General features: G+C 40.0%; 1 protein-coding gene across 11 annotated transcripts in view; it reads right to left on the reverse strand.

The window, feature by feature from the left end:
* ADGRL2 (adhesion G protein-coupled receptor L2) overlaps nt 1-15,607 on the reverse strand; it is a 128,291-nt gene that overhangs the window by 71,811 nt on the left and 40,873 nt on the right. For all 11 annotated transcript variants that reach the window (XM_059821981.1, XM_059821980.1, XM_059821978.1 and 8 more), the window contains exon 2: nt 211-424. In XM_059821981.1, coding sequence (XP_059677964.1) covers nt 211-424 — 214 coding nt within the window. The remainder of the gene's footprint in view (nt 1-210; nt 425-15,607) is intronic.

Genomic DNA, 15,607 nt, shown 5'->3' on the forward strand with positions numbered 1-15,607 from the left:
TGCTTTTTAACTTTTGCTCACGCAATTTTAAAAAAACCCTCTCTACTTGCAACTGGTAGTTTTTATCTCCTTCTAATATTACTAGGTAGAAATAATACTACCACAATAGCAAACTGGCAACTACAACTCAGCATTTCCTACAGTATATACCTTTCATCGTATTCAGACATTTTTCCTCTTTAGTCCACAAAATGATATATATTTTTTTACCTTTGTGTCATAATTTTGTAGGCGTCTGGAAGGAAGCATTCTGTGTTCTCCATCTGGAAAGGGTCAGCATCACAGATCTTGTCATCTGTCCGTCCATAGTTAGCACTTTCTATCATAATAACATCGCTTCCCGGACACCGGAGGTCAATGGAGTAGCCTTCGCAGGAGAGCTCCCTCCTAACCAAACCAAACGGTAGTGCTGCTCGGCTGAAACCTAAAAAAAGAAAAAAAAAGCAGGATTGAACCTAAAGGATATATTGCATTGGACTATTCTTCTTCTGTCACATAGGCACTAACTCTGATCAGTGTGCTAAAGGAAGTGCACCTTTTAACAGTTTGACCTTGTACCATGTTAAGTGAAGCTACTTTCATGAAACTGTCACATCCCTACACCACTGCTGCTGTGTCCTTAATCTGGGAAAGGAGGAAATTCCTGTTCACTTCTTCTAACCCTTGCCAGGGCAGACAGTGGCGCCTGTCTGCACAGCTACATTGCACATTCCTGTTCCCACCTCTTTTCTCTCTGCTTTTTCCTCCCCTCTTTAGGCACAGTCAGACAGGCCATGTCTGAAAGTGGGAAGCAGCAGAGCAGGGAGGATTTGCAAATGCAGAAGTGATTTTAAAAAAAACCCCAACAACAAAATACCAAAGCCATAGTTCCAACTTCATTAGTCTTTCATAACTTGTATGTTCCTTTCTCTGGGAAGAGTTGGTTTCTTTTGCTTAGCTATTTTACGTCCCCAGTATGGACTTGTCTGTGCTACCAGATCCGATATACATGCCGATGCTTTACCTAGTTGAACTTCAGTGCTCCTTACTGTGCCTTTTACATAAATTAAACCACAGACAGATAAGATTTTGAACAACTATATAAATGATCAGTACAGCAAACTGCAGATGTGTACTGTGTAGAATCTCCCTGTCCCTCCCAAAAATTACATATGTCTTTCAGGGAATTCTCATTTTTAACATGTTTTTCTGCATGGGACAATTCCTAAAAATAGGGAACTTCTCTAAGAGTCACGAAGCAGTATGAAACGCTTTAGAAACAAAACAATGGTCCAGATATTCATCCAGATGTTTTGCCTTTTACAGACATTTCTTTATGCAAAAAATATATTGCTTCAAAAACCAACTGTAGCTGTATACTGTACTTTCTTGTACACAACTGCTAGTGTATTACTATTAAACAGAATATTTCTGTTTCTTACAAAATGTGTGCCTTAATGTCTTTTGGAAGACAAGTTGGGTAACATGATAGTGTTAAATACTTATTTCTTTAAAAAAGAGTAAATCCTTTCAAAATTTTCAACAGAATCACAGATATTTCCTATTTTTAAAACAACTCATCCTAATACAGTAGCACAAGGCCATTAATATTTCAGTGCAGGCTGCTAGATGCAAGTTGTGACAGCAAAGAGAAGCAGCTAGTAAGTATGGAAGTTGGAGCTCTACGGTGTTTTGAAGGCAAAGAAAATAAACTTTTCTTTAAAAGTATGATGCGTTAGAAGAGGCATGGAAGCAAGGATCTAAAAAGATCAAGAACAACTTGAGATAACCCCTTGATAGTAAATTTTCACACGAACCAGAGGCTGTCACTTTTTCTACTGAATTAATGATCTGTGGATTAAAACTCCTAGTGTATGAAGATGATTATCTGTTAGGACTGCAAAAAAGAGCTGTTGATAATGATCACGTCAGTGTCAGGATGTGGCTCCCAGGCAGCCGGAGCCCATACTCCCGTCTGCCCCTCCTCTAACTCCCTTTGCACCAGCACCAGCTTTTGCCTGACTTGTGTGGTAAACTAATGCGAGGGGTCGGTCTGACTCTAACATCTCTCTACTGCAGAAGAACCGATGAGGTCTCCGAGGACCAGCTCCTTGGCTGGGCGGGAATTCACCCCGGCACAAGGGGAAGAGGAAGGCCAGAGCACAGCAACCAGGTCTGCCTTTCCATTACATAGCCTACATGAAATGGGCACCATTCCTCTGCCAGCATGTTTCAGTATCTGTTAATAAGGGAAGAAGCCACATTGCCGTAGAAAGCACCACAGCTCCATCTCAAATTCACTCCTGGCTGTCGGTTTGGCTGCACATACTATGCGCAACAGCAAACACTATTATTAGAGGCTTGCTGAAGTATCATGAGCTGAAAGCTGGAAAGAGCTAAAACACGAATCCATCACATTAACACCCTACATGTTCCTCCCATGCAGCAAATTAATACAACAAAGACAGAAGTTGCTCACGGCTCAGTGAGGGCGTGAAATGGGCACAGAGAGGGGTACGCATAAAGCCCCCACCACACATGCTTACAGCAGCTCCTTTGATTAATTACCATCACGACAGCCACGGTGGGACCAAATGTAATGCTGCTAGCGACTGCTATTCCTACATCCTACTGCTCCTGTCAAATTTAATGCCGTCCACATAAAGCTCATCCCTCCAGCCAGCAGCAATGGTGCCTGTATACCCTGCACTCGGCAGGGCTTTCCCCGGCACGCGGCACAGCCATGGCCAGGCTGGGGGTCTGGCCGCCCCCTCCCTCTCTCCCTGCCTCCCACAGGAGCCCCACACCTGCTGTCACATGGATGCACGGCCCCACTTTTGGGTTTCGAAGGGGGAACAAGCAAGGAGGGGAACAGCGGCTTCAGCTGTCCGAAGGAGATTTCTGCAGAAGGGCAGAGTGGGGAGGGGCAGGGGCCACTGAGGTGTCGGTAGCTACGCATGCAGCACCTGTGCAGCAGCAGGTCAGACGCATGCATGGTTATGGGGCCAGGGCGGACAAACCCATGCCAAGCATCTGCAGTAACGACTGAACCCTTGCTGCAGACCCTGCAGCACAGCCTCCACTTCAGCTAGGAAACACCTTGAATCCAAATACAAGACCTCCGCAGTTTGTTACAGAGATCAGCTGTTTGCAAATCTCACTTCATCATCTACGGCAACTGCTGTAAGTACTATGAATGTGTTTTATCCCGCAATTTTTCCCCCTGCAGGCATCCATGAGAACTTCTGTATTAGGACAAACATTCAAAATACTAGAGCAATGTTAGATCACTTCACAGGCAACAGAGGACACACCTGAGATTGCAATGTAGGTGTTACATTGTAAAAGCAGCAAGCAATAAAGCAAAACAATGCAGCATGCGTTAGGTGGGGAGATTCCTCTAAGGAATCTCTATGGTGCAGAAAGTATTTTAACTGAATAAAATAAATAAATTTAAAGTCCACTAACAAAGCTGCTGTGATCTTTATTCTGAAGCTTTATTTGTAATCTTTTCCTGTCAACAAAGAAAAAATAAGCATATCAACAAGCAAAGTGTAATTCAATCCATCTTGCAACCCTGACAATCGAAGAAAGAACTAGTGGGAGGCCCTGTGAGCCAAAAATCAATATTGCAGCTTTGTGCCCTGCAAATGTGAATGCTGCCAAATAGCAGTGCTTAGGGTAAAATGAACTGTTTTGCTCCATTTTCTCCTCTCTGAACAAATGATTTTGAAACGACAGCTTTTTTTGGAGCTATAAAATGTCAAGCGGTAACTCTCTGCGCTTTAGGCAAGTGATTGGAATAAATACCTCTTGGCAACAGGTGCAATGACTTAGGACTGAAATTCATTTACATTCAGGAGATAATTCCCGATAAACAGATGCACTGCCACAGGATGGAAGTTTGAACGACCGGCATCTGAATGCTACTGCCTGCTTCTGCATCATTCCAGAGCGTTTTAGACGTAAGTATGTGGCTCTGTCAGTAATTACTGTTGTCACTGGCAACTTTGTATCTCCAATGCAATTCCTCATGAATATTTTCGATACTGTATTTTTTAACCAACCTGTGTTCAACCTGCTGCTTGCCTTACTGTACCTTGCATAAACCCTCTGTGCTTCGGCTCTCCTCCTGCAGTTGAAATCAACATTCCACGTCTTCCTGCTAATTGCTTCAAGGCAAACTGTGCCATGGATGACACCGCTCCTGCTGTCTGCAGCCCAGGAACGCGAAGTGCTTCCCGACTGCAAAGACCTTTCTGGTACCGGGGCTGGGACTTCCAGCACCACCTAAACATTAACTCAAGTAAGCGTCTATTGCGAAATGCAGCATATGCTGTCTCTGATTCATTCGCGTTTGTGTATCTTAATCAGTGTTGTGTGTGTGGTTTTTTTAAAAACTGAAGAAGATGAATAGCTAATGAGAAAAAGAGCATGGTTTCTGTCCTGCTGACCATTTTGATTATAGAAAAGCTTCCTGGCAAACATATGTTTCCTGCATGTTTTATCTGCTCACGAATTAGTTGAGTGCAGGCTCTTTATTGAAGTAACAGAATAAACTGCTTTTGCAGAATCGCATTTCTAAGAAAAAATGATAGAGGGGATTTTCAGTGGTAATATACATTCTTTAATGCTTTGTTGATCAATCTATGCAGAAAAACACTCTGAGAAAAAAATCTAAATGAAACATCACATCTTATACTTTAGTCTATGAAAGGAAAAAATACAAGTCCTATGAAAGAAATGTAACTCAGAACCGTGTTTCAGAAATAGATTAAATTCACATTTGGCTAAGAATTGTTTTATATAAGTTTCTAACGCCTTATTTATGGTCTTGGTTCTTTCGTTAGAAATTATTTGTCTTTAGAAAGATAACCTAAATTTGTCAGAGTGCAAAGAAAAGTTAATAATTCACAGCATCCTGCCCACTGGCATACCATCTTTTTGAGCTGTCAATAATAAGAGAGTGTGCTAAGTTTGGTAGATAAAAGCAAAAAGGCACCACCACATTTGAATGTTCACCCCATACAGAGAAAAAATAGTGGAATGCAAACAGGCTAACATCAGTACTCCTCGACATCAGAAGCAAGGAACCTTTGATTAAAACTTAAAGCACAGAGAAAGTCAACATGGAAATATAAAATTATTTCAAAGAATGCAGATACTGGAAGAACTGAGAATCCAAAACAAATCTTTGCAGAAATAAATATATATGTCTCTTCAAGCAAGGAAATATTGCTTCTTGTGTTATTTGGCTCTAACAGAAAGGTCTTTTGAAAAGAGCACATCTTTTCAAACAGAATGTTTACAGTTGTCTCTTTCACAATCTCTTTTATTTTAGCAAATCATGCAACATGATGATTCAAGCTCTACACAAGAAGAAATGATGCATCATGGGCAGCATTTCAATAATGTATGTTCAACAAATGTAAAGCCCGACGAAAACTGTGCTGAGAATCCTCTCCCTCTCTCAGCGAAGTGTGTACGTGCACACACAGAGGATGCACAGAGACAGCTGAACATACTTTGTCATCTGAAAATCATGCAAATGCTCAACATGGGCTCCGCAAAGCTTTTATAATTCCACAGAAAAGCCTCAGCATCCTGCAGTTTCTAAAGAATCCCACGAACTCTGTCAAGGGAGACTTTTCTCCCAGTCTCTCAGCACCATCTATATTTCACACAGACAAGCATGTTATTTTGTTAAACAGCTTTTAAATTATCCAATCCTGGTCAACAGATCACTACCAACTACTACAAAGATAGAGGCAATTTAAATGACAACTGTGCCTTCTAATTCTATCTTTGAAGGAAAAAAGTCATTCTGGCAAGCACGTCTATGAAAAGATTACATTGGCACAGTAAGAGCTGCTGATACCGCGCAGAGGTCTGGAGTTCACAGCACTCAGCTCTTCTGTCAGGGAGACCCAGCAGCCAGCGCACAGCCAGCCCGCGTGCAGCCCGGCAGACAAATCCCCACTGTTCAGTCGCGGTAAAATTAGGCAGGAAGCGATCATTTCAGAAATATTCTCCTACAGCTGTATGCTTTGCCATTTTAAGTATATACTCATTATTTTCATTTAAGATGCTGGATGGAGGGGACATCTAGAGAAAAAGGATTATTTAGTGAAGGAAATCTACTTTCCTGTAAGAGGCATCTTTCTCATTTTTTTTCCAACTCATTCATACAATGGGATTAACTCAAAACAAGGTACATGAAAGTAGGTTCATTATTTGAACTTTAACAAAGAGACCCCTTAAGAACAGATGTGACCATTTAAATGTGCACATAAATTACACTGAAGCAAGGCAACTATTTCATTGAATAAATTAGCTGTGAGGGGTGATTTTTAACACTGGTTTCTAGCCTTCAGTTTCTCAGACATACTGTTTCATATTTTAATTACTTGGCTAAAATCAGGAAGCCTGTCTCTTACAAAACAGAAATATGAACGGCTATCAAAAAAAGCTTTTAGAAATAGTAAGAAACTAATGATGGCTTTTTATCAATAATTTCTACATTTTATTAGATTCCAATTTAGTCTTAAAAAATTTCAGATTTTCAAAAATCTTTGTCAAATTTTTCAAGATTCAGTGTGAGCAGCAGAATTACAACAGAGTAAGTAATTTTCTGTAATTATATACTTAATATTCAGTGTACATAAACATAAAGCACGGTATGTCTGATTAATGAAATTCAGGACAGAAGCCTGAGTTACGCCCTCTGATTCACACCAGGCCGGGTCCTGCCTTCCAGGTTCACTGAAACTTATTACAATTTTCCTTTTACGTTTTCCAGTCTCCATGCAATTCTCAAAAATATCCCTGTGAGGCTCTCTTCAGCAAAAAAAGAGTCAGGGCTTACCTGCTTTCTGCACCTTGTTGAGTGATTCAGCAAAACCTAAAGTGAGCAGCAGCATCTCAGCCTTTTTAAGTACCAGTGTCGATCCTTCCTGTCTACTGCTGGCAAGGATCTCATTTAAATTCTCCTAAACAGCTCTCACCCCTCATTCAGGAGGGCGAGAACATTACTCTCCAAGGTAGCAGAATTAAAGGGGTTTTTGGATCGTATTTTTGTTGGGATTTGTGTTTTGTTTTTTTTAAAATAGCAGGAGTAAAAAAGAGTGCTACATTGACAGACCTGCAGACCGCAGTCCTTCAATCATCCGGAACAAGAACATCCCAGACAGCAGCCGTGCATGCATCCCTGCATTACTCCATCAAGTCTCAACCCTATTTTGAAGGAATCACCACTATGGGAAAACAGATAGTTTGGTCTTCATGCCCATTTAATCCTTCACCTCCCTGCTGAGGCTGCCACAAGAGTGCTAATTAATGCTAAACTGTGAAAATGGGCTTCTGCACTTTGAATCCAGCCACACTGAAACTGGATAGAAACCACTAATTCCTTTAATGAAAGTCACCAAACCAGAGCCTGGTTCCTGGCAGCACTTTAGCAATACCTACATATGGCAGATGGAAACCATGTGATCTAAACATGAAAGTCTAAATATCTAGTGTAAAAATATGCGCGTTGTTCAGTTCTCACTTAGAACCAAATTTTCGTCTCATATGCATGCACCTTTCCCATTCCTTTCAGTGGGAGCTGTATGCATGAGAGCAAAACTTTGCCCTCTTGATCTAAAATTACCCCAGTTTGAAACAGTATTCATCTGTCAGTGATATTTCTTTTCTTTTGCCAGCCAGATGTCTGTTCTCAGGCTGCAAGAATCTCCTTCCTTTTTCCCTCCACATCATACACATTTGATCCTCTGCCAGCTCGCAGAAAGCACTCTACCCTTTTCTTTCTTGCCATTAAATACATTGCATCTTCAAAATTTCTCAAGGCAAATAAGTCCCATGGACTCTCTAAATCCCCCTCCTGGAGGTTATCTCCAGTTTACCAACTGTGAACTCTCTGAGCACACCACCTGTCAGGAAGGAGAAGCTTCTGAATCAGAAACAACTTCTGAAACAGGGAGGTAAGACACACAAAGGCTGATGTGTCAGAAATGTCGTGTCAACAGGATTTCCCGTTGAATTATTTCCTCTGCACAGGATGCTGGTAGCAGAATAAAAATAAATATTCTTTTATTTTCTATAAAAATGTATTTTGACAACAATTTATATTTCCAGTTATCGCAATCATTTTTTATTGGAAACCATGCACTGAGGAGGGGCAGGGGAAGAGGAAGAAAGGGGGTACGACTTCCATCAGCAGTATTCGGGGTGAACAGCTGACAAAAGAAATACGCTTTTGTTCCCATCTGTAAGAAACCCAAAGCCTTGTCACCTCAGAGGCTGACAGAAGCGATGCAGAGATGTACCATTTCCTTGGGAATACGTGCATTGGTGAAAGTTAAATCACTCCTGCAGGTGACATGTTGGTTGCCAGTAATAACCCTTGGTGTGCTATGTACATTGCCTTCTTAAACGGGTTATACCCCACTCTGTTTAAGAAAGCTAAACATTTAATCTCACTAAAATGTAGAAATTGGACCCTGATAATACTGGCTCATTTTAAAGAAAATGTTATTCTACAAGTGCCAGAGTTTAAAATACCAAATACGGACCTACTGCTAAAAAATTAGCACAGATTTAATTAAAAATATTGTACGATTGCTACCACATGGTAATATTTGAGATCACAGATGTAAAATTACAAAGGGGGCATTTTCTTGTTTACAAACAGAAATATATATACATTAGAAATCAAATCAAGCAACAATGTAAGAGTTCATATACTCTCTTGCTTCAATAAAATGGGGTGGAGTCAATTGTCACAGTATAATTTAAAGCAGAAAAATTATGTGGTTAATTTTAATGATGGCAAGCCACTTAAAGAGTGCTTGCAAGTATGCAAATAGGACAGCAATCCCCCTTCTCATTCAGTATAGCTTCTGAAACATATCTGAGGACTCAGGAGTAGAAAGAAGAAACATAAAGGCTCAAGAACCTGCAGATGAAACTGCTGAACCAAAATAAACAGTCATACCTTTTGAAAACAAGAAGAAGAGCAATGTGATGAATGTACTTTAAGGTAAATACGCCGTCACTTCAAATATTCCCACAAATAGTTATGGGACAAGAGTAGCAAGCAATCTCAGAAAATGCCTGTCAGAATGAAAGGCTTTCTTCCTGACCTTACCTTTTAGGAAATACTTGTGGATTTCTAAAAGACTCTTATAGAGAGGAGAGGGATATACCATATACAGTTTTTAGAACAAACATAAGGTTCTGGCACATTCTGGCAATACATGAAGAAAGGAAAACTATTTAATTGTTTATAAATAAATAGGTCATTTTGAAAGTCCTAAGGAATATATGGAGTTCTACCATGCTCTCTGGGCAGCAGGGAGTAAGAATGGCAACAGAGGTGCCACTTCCAGAGTAAATAAAGGAAATATGTGTCTCTGCTACCCTGTCAAACTGCTGTTAATCACCTATAAAGGAACTGCATATCCATATGCCTTATCACAAACACAAAAGACAAGGCAAATAAAGTGACAGGATAGCTAAATTTCACCTGGACTCGAATTCAGGGCTTCTGAATTTGGATTCTCATTTTTAATCCTGGAATTTGTGTGTCCTCCCCAACTGTCACAATGTGGATGCAAGAATGCTCTCAGCTTTTAGAGAACCAGCTAATGAGTGCTCAAATGAAATAAATGAAAAATCAGGATGCCTGAAATCTCTGAGTACTAAGACAGAAAGTAAACCATTTTCCATGATTATGTGATAGGAGTTCCATAATTAATGCTATTTATATTAGAAAGTAACAAAAGGGATGAATACACACTGTAACACAAGACAGAAAGGAAAACTTCGTATTTGCTCATTACTTCTATCTAGAAGCACACATCTAACAGCTGAAAGGCTGTGCTTCCAAAGTTGTTCATTGATCTTAATACAACCAATAATAAAGGAAAAGACTAGGAAAGCTCCCCACCAGACGAGGGAAAAAAATGATTAGGTTTTCAAGTATAAGCTCAATATCCAGCAAGACAGAAGTACTGCACCAGTACTACCGATGTGGAAGGTAATGTAATTTCCTCACTAATTAATGCATTTTACATAGTGCTTCACCGTACCAGGTCACAGTTTTCTTTAAAAAAAAATCTCTCCCTACGTATCTAAAGCAAGTATTTCAGGAGGAGGCAGCTGTGAAGTATAAAAGATCTGATTGCTCCACTTTTTTCCACACCACCTAAAATAACACTTTCCTACCGAAAGCGCTGTGTTCTCTTGATACATTATTTAGGTGTACAAACAGGCGGATGGCTTCTGCAAGTCAGAGGGGACGGCTCCTGATCTAACCGTGGGGTCGGGAGGGAGCACCGGGGCTGCCCAGCAGCTGCGGGTCCCGCAGGGCTGCCACCTCCTCACCGTCCCGCCGCAGCAAAGCCAGCCTTGCCTGGCCGACTGCCAGCTTCTGCTCGCACCCACGGGGTCCCTCCGCTCATCGATCCGTTTACATTGTTGTTTCTTCTGCAGCGGTGAGTTTTATTAATCAAGATAATTTCCAGAGCGAGCTCAGAGCATGATCAAAGCAGCCGTTATGGCAGCGTAATTGAGGAGGGAGTTGTTAATCTTCCAGGGATGTCAAGGAGGGAAGGAGAAGGTTAGGGGTGTCCAAAGGAGGCAGGAATGAGCAGGTGTTAGGGTAACTATTTAAATTAGGCATCCTGACATAATCATTTATAACAGAGGCTTTAGACGCCCTGGAAGGCACTAAAGCTGGATATCTTATCTATTCTGCTCAGTAAGCAAGCTGCATTTCTTTTGATACAAACAGCGATTTTAGTAAGTCTGCACTACCGCAAAGCAAGCTGTATTTAATGAAACTATTCTCTGCAACTTATACAATCCCACGGTAGAACTGCAGTGCCTTTTCCGTCTCTGCCACTGCTGAATCTGAAGTCCAGATCCTTACTAGGTTTCAGCAACGTATGGCCCATGTTATCTTTAAATACACAATAAAGACAATGAACTCCAAAACCAAAAAGAACCCTATTTTTCACGACGATGGTTTTCACGTACACAAGCCTCTAGAAGCTTACAGGGGTACTTTATGAATCAAATGCAAAATACAGAAATAGTATTATCTCCCACTGAAATGCTGTCATCTTTGAAGGATGTGTTGAGATCCAACATTATACAACTCTTCATAGTAGTAATTTTGTAATATTTTATCTACTTGAAAATAATAGGGAATTTTAGGTAAGCAGAATCTTAATTACCCCAATTAAGTTCTCATCCTGCATCACTAATGTCAGTGGGAGCTTTGTCATTAACCTCAATGAGTGCAGAATAGATTCCTTAGAATTTAACCTGGACACTCAATATTCTTGTTGTAATGAAAAATGCATTAATGAGCTTCATTATACTACTCCATTTTAAAGAAGCATCTTCAGCAGTCAGTTTCCCTCGACAGCCTAATGGGGCAGTGGTGCATTAGTGAGCTAGGACTGGACACAAGAGTATTCAGGTCACTGTAAGTCTTTTTATTGACTCAATGAGTTCAGCCCACCAAGGTAAGAGCAACACCTATTGACTCACTGCAGGAACTCCCTGTGGTAAAGATGACAAAACGTGTATAAACTTTTGAAATTAAAACTGGGGTGGTACAGCTGAAAGACTATACGTAGTGAAATAAACACAATTAAAACTAAAATTCCTCCCTATAATTAAAAAAATGACACAAATTTTCTATATAGTCTGCATGGAGGATCCTGAACCCATTTCAATCACTACCTTTTTTCCAGTCATCTACTGGGACACATTATGGGAAAACTAGTCATCTTCTGTGACCTTCATTTTATTTTATTAAATGCAGCAGACACCTCGTGCGGAATACGAAATAAAAAATATGCAACCCAGGAAAGTACTTTAAGAAAAAATGCCCTTTGGAGGACCCAATTTCAGCCTTGATATATAATGACACAGATTTGCCAATGACATTTGAATAAAAATCTCTATTATATATATTATTGTGTTCAAAATTCTATTCTGAATTACTAAATTTAGAACAGGCCCTGTAGATCACAATTCCATCACTTCTTTATAAATATGGGAAAGACATATTTGAAATACATGTGAAGTTAGAGCAGACTAACTGTACTTCCCACCTCTAGCCACATTTTAGGAGAGGATTTCTGTTTCAAATACCTATCCAACTGGTAGTAGTAAAAAACCTCCCAAGTATCAAAATACACTCTTTGCTTACACAACAGTGGCTGACGTATGGCTAATAAAGCCTTCAAGGAGAAAATAATGTGAATTGCCCAAGCAAGGGAAACTGGCACTTGCAGATACTATTTTCTCTTTCCCATAGTTCTAAGGACAATTGAGAAGTATCACTTGTTGCAGTCCATTGCCTTTGAAAAACTGGGGGGGGGGGGGGGGGGGAGGTTGGGGAGAGTGGAAGGGGTGGTGGTGAGTGCAGATGTCCATTATCCCTGCTAGTAAGCACAGATTAACAAGTCATCACCCGACCTAATATTCACTGAATTTCAGTTAACTGCTGTCTGAGTGACCTGCCTAAAATTCCAAACGCTAAATGTGGAGACTGATTTGCAGCTGGTTTAGAGCCACATCAATTTGGGATAGGTGTAGCTGGTCATAACAATAGTGCAGGGGTATTCAAATTTGGAAGGGAGGGGACTTACGGAAATCCCTCTCCCTAATTAAATCAGAAAATGAGAGTTTGAAGTGGTAAATAATAAATCACAAAGAATCTTCAATCTGGTTGTCAAGGAAACCAGTATGCCTCTGCCATAATTGCTGTGAGCCCAATCTTGCCCTTTCTGACATCAAGCCTTATCATGCATTCCGGTCAGAGACTGAGAAAGTAGCTTTTCCATTCCTCTCAGGCAACCCTGTAACTTGCAGCGAGCTCGCCTGAGCGCACCACCGCGGCGTTCAGCGCCATCCGCCTCCTGTCTGCAGACAGTCATTAACTAGTGAGCTCCAGTATACTGCCATCAACTCGTAGATTAGAAATGGGACCAACTGCCTTGATCGTGCCATTGGAAGGTCTCAGCAGCTGTGCTTACTAGAAAGGCATTCCTAATTTACTGTTGCTAACATCTTGAGCCTGGTTATCTTGGCCTGTCCCAAGTCCCGGGAATCTCTAGTTCCTCTGTGCTCCTGCTCCCCTGAGCACATCCTCCTGCAAGCAGGAATCAGCCACTCATTTCACTTGTGCACATGTAAGATGCTTATGAAAAAGATGAACAGGGAAAGGGAAGTACAAGACAAAATAAATGCTTTCAAAAGCACAACAAAATAGATTAAAAACTGACTCCACGCCAAGTCATTCAGATAGCTTACTGCATCATTGTCTTTTTCCTCTGCAATGACAATTACCTTTTATAAACATAACCAAAGTTGTTTTTTCCTTCTGTTTTTGGTGTAATCACACATCACCATTGGATACACACCAGACTTTTAAGCATAAGCAATTCCCAGTACTTCAACGCCAGGAAGGCCAAAAAGGGGAAAAAGCTATATTAGTGTCTCTATCTCATCCTTCAAGAAATCCTGAGGCAGGTTTTAGAGGAAGTATCTTCAAAGTAAGGAAATGGGAGGAACAACGGGCAAGTACATTATGTTCCCAGCTGACTTTAAGTAAAAGAAAATCCTGAGAGACAGGGAAGGATTGTGGGAAGGAGAAAAAATTTAAATCTCCCTTTAGGAACTACAGAGAGAAAAAGACTACCAGAATGGTTTCTAAAGGAAGAATTGCAACTGATTCTTGTTTGAAGCGCTGCAACTAGTTGATTGTCTTCTTACTATTTTACCAATGGATAAATCTTCTTTTTAATTCCTAATCCTATCCCAAGCAACAACCACCAAAACCAATTTCTTTAATATATTTTTATGAATTTAATGTTAGCAAATTTGTTAAAAGTAACAAGACTGATAAGCCCTGGATTTTAATCCTTTCCTGTATGCCGTTCCAATGATCTTTGTTTCTTTCAGTACTTAAAGAATGCAAAGGATTCAGCTCAGTATCCAAGTTTCAGTGGGACACTCTGGATACCCACTATATAATTCCTGAACTTTATCATGACATCACATTTGGGTAAATATCATTTACAAATTTATTTTTATCTATTACTCAAAGGGGTATAACATGTTAAGAGCACTTTCTTCTGTCTGTTCAGCTGCTACTCAAAGAAAGCTATTTATTTAGCTTTATTGAATCTAGCAACTGTCTTTTTTTTTTTTTGGTTGGTAGATAAACCAAGCATCTAAGGGAAACATATGGTACAACACAGTTTTTCTGCTGTAATATTCAACTCTTCCAACATAAACTAAGGATGTTGGTAAAAACCTTTGTTCAACAGATCTTTGTTCAATAGACATGCAATGCATAAAAAGCAATAAATGCTTGTTCCATAGCAGGCTCAAGCAAAACAAAGTAATTCCTTCTCCAAACCCAACCCAAATCCTATTCATATTCCTTTTCCCAGGAAGCACAATGTAGGTGTTTGGTAGCTAAGAGAGCTCAGGCAAATACATCTTTGACCTTTGTTCCAAAACAGTTCACAGATCAGAGTAGCATAAGATAATTCAGGCTGAAATGGACTCCTGTCTCTTCCTATTCACTCAAAATACTCTTTAATCCAAACACCTCTTTCAGCTATAAAACCTAAATCACATATAGGAAGAATTATTCCTACATAATTTAAAAACTGAAGCCCCTGTAGTTGTCATCCCAGTTAAAAAGGTACAATTATGGATTAATTACAGCCAATTACAATAATGCATATTAATATCTGTATCACTGTATATGCCTCTAAAACTCAATCACCTTAAGAAAACAAATGAGAAAGACAAATAAAGGTTTCCATTAGAAAAGATAACACAAAAGCAAATGAATTTGCCATTTGGGTATAAACACATTCATTTGCAAAATATGCATGTAGCATCCATCAGAAGAAAAAAAGGCCTTTAGCTGATTTACAGATATTTTACTATGGGCAACTCTTACTACTATTTTATTCTTATTTGAAAAATTAGTCTGTATTCCTGAGCACAATGACAGCAACCAGTTTATTTTTATGTCTTTTGCTAAATTTTAGTGATCTTAAACCTTTAGGGCTAAACATCTCTGTGACAATATATTTCTGTCATCTAAGAGTTTCACATTCTTTGAGATTCAAAGAACGGTTTCACTGGTTTTCCCAGTGACACAACACGCTGGAGAAGGAGTTCAATATTACCCAGACCCTGGTCCATCATAATCCACTGTGAAAAAAATACCTCCGTCTCTTCTGTTGGTAGGAAGCCCTAACAACCTGATATTTCTCCTCTGAACAATTTTCCAGGTGGTCAATTTGATTTGTCAATTCTTTAGAATTTTTATGTCCTCTGTTTGAGCAGTCTCTATCCATCATCTTTTGTCTTCACCTTTTTGCTTAGACTCCTGCAATTTTGAACAGAAGCCTTCGAACTTCTTGTTCTCTACAACACTAATCCCTGGACTTCAGTAAACTTTGCTATTATTCGGGGAGTTTTTGCAAGGCACTATTGGTTCTTTATCTGGAACCAACTTGTTACTCATATGGTATGACCGTATGGTATGGAGGCAGTTTATCCTGTAGCGGTGGAAGCCAAGGGG

The sequence above is a fragment of the Gavia stellata genome, chromosome 10, assembly GCF_030936135.1.
Source record: "Gavia stellata isolate bGavSte3 chromosome 10, bGavSte3.hap2, whole genome shotgun sequence".
NCBI lineage: Eukaryota > Metazoa > Chordata > Aves > Gaviiformes > Gaviidae > Gavia > Gavia stellata.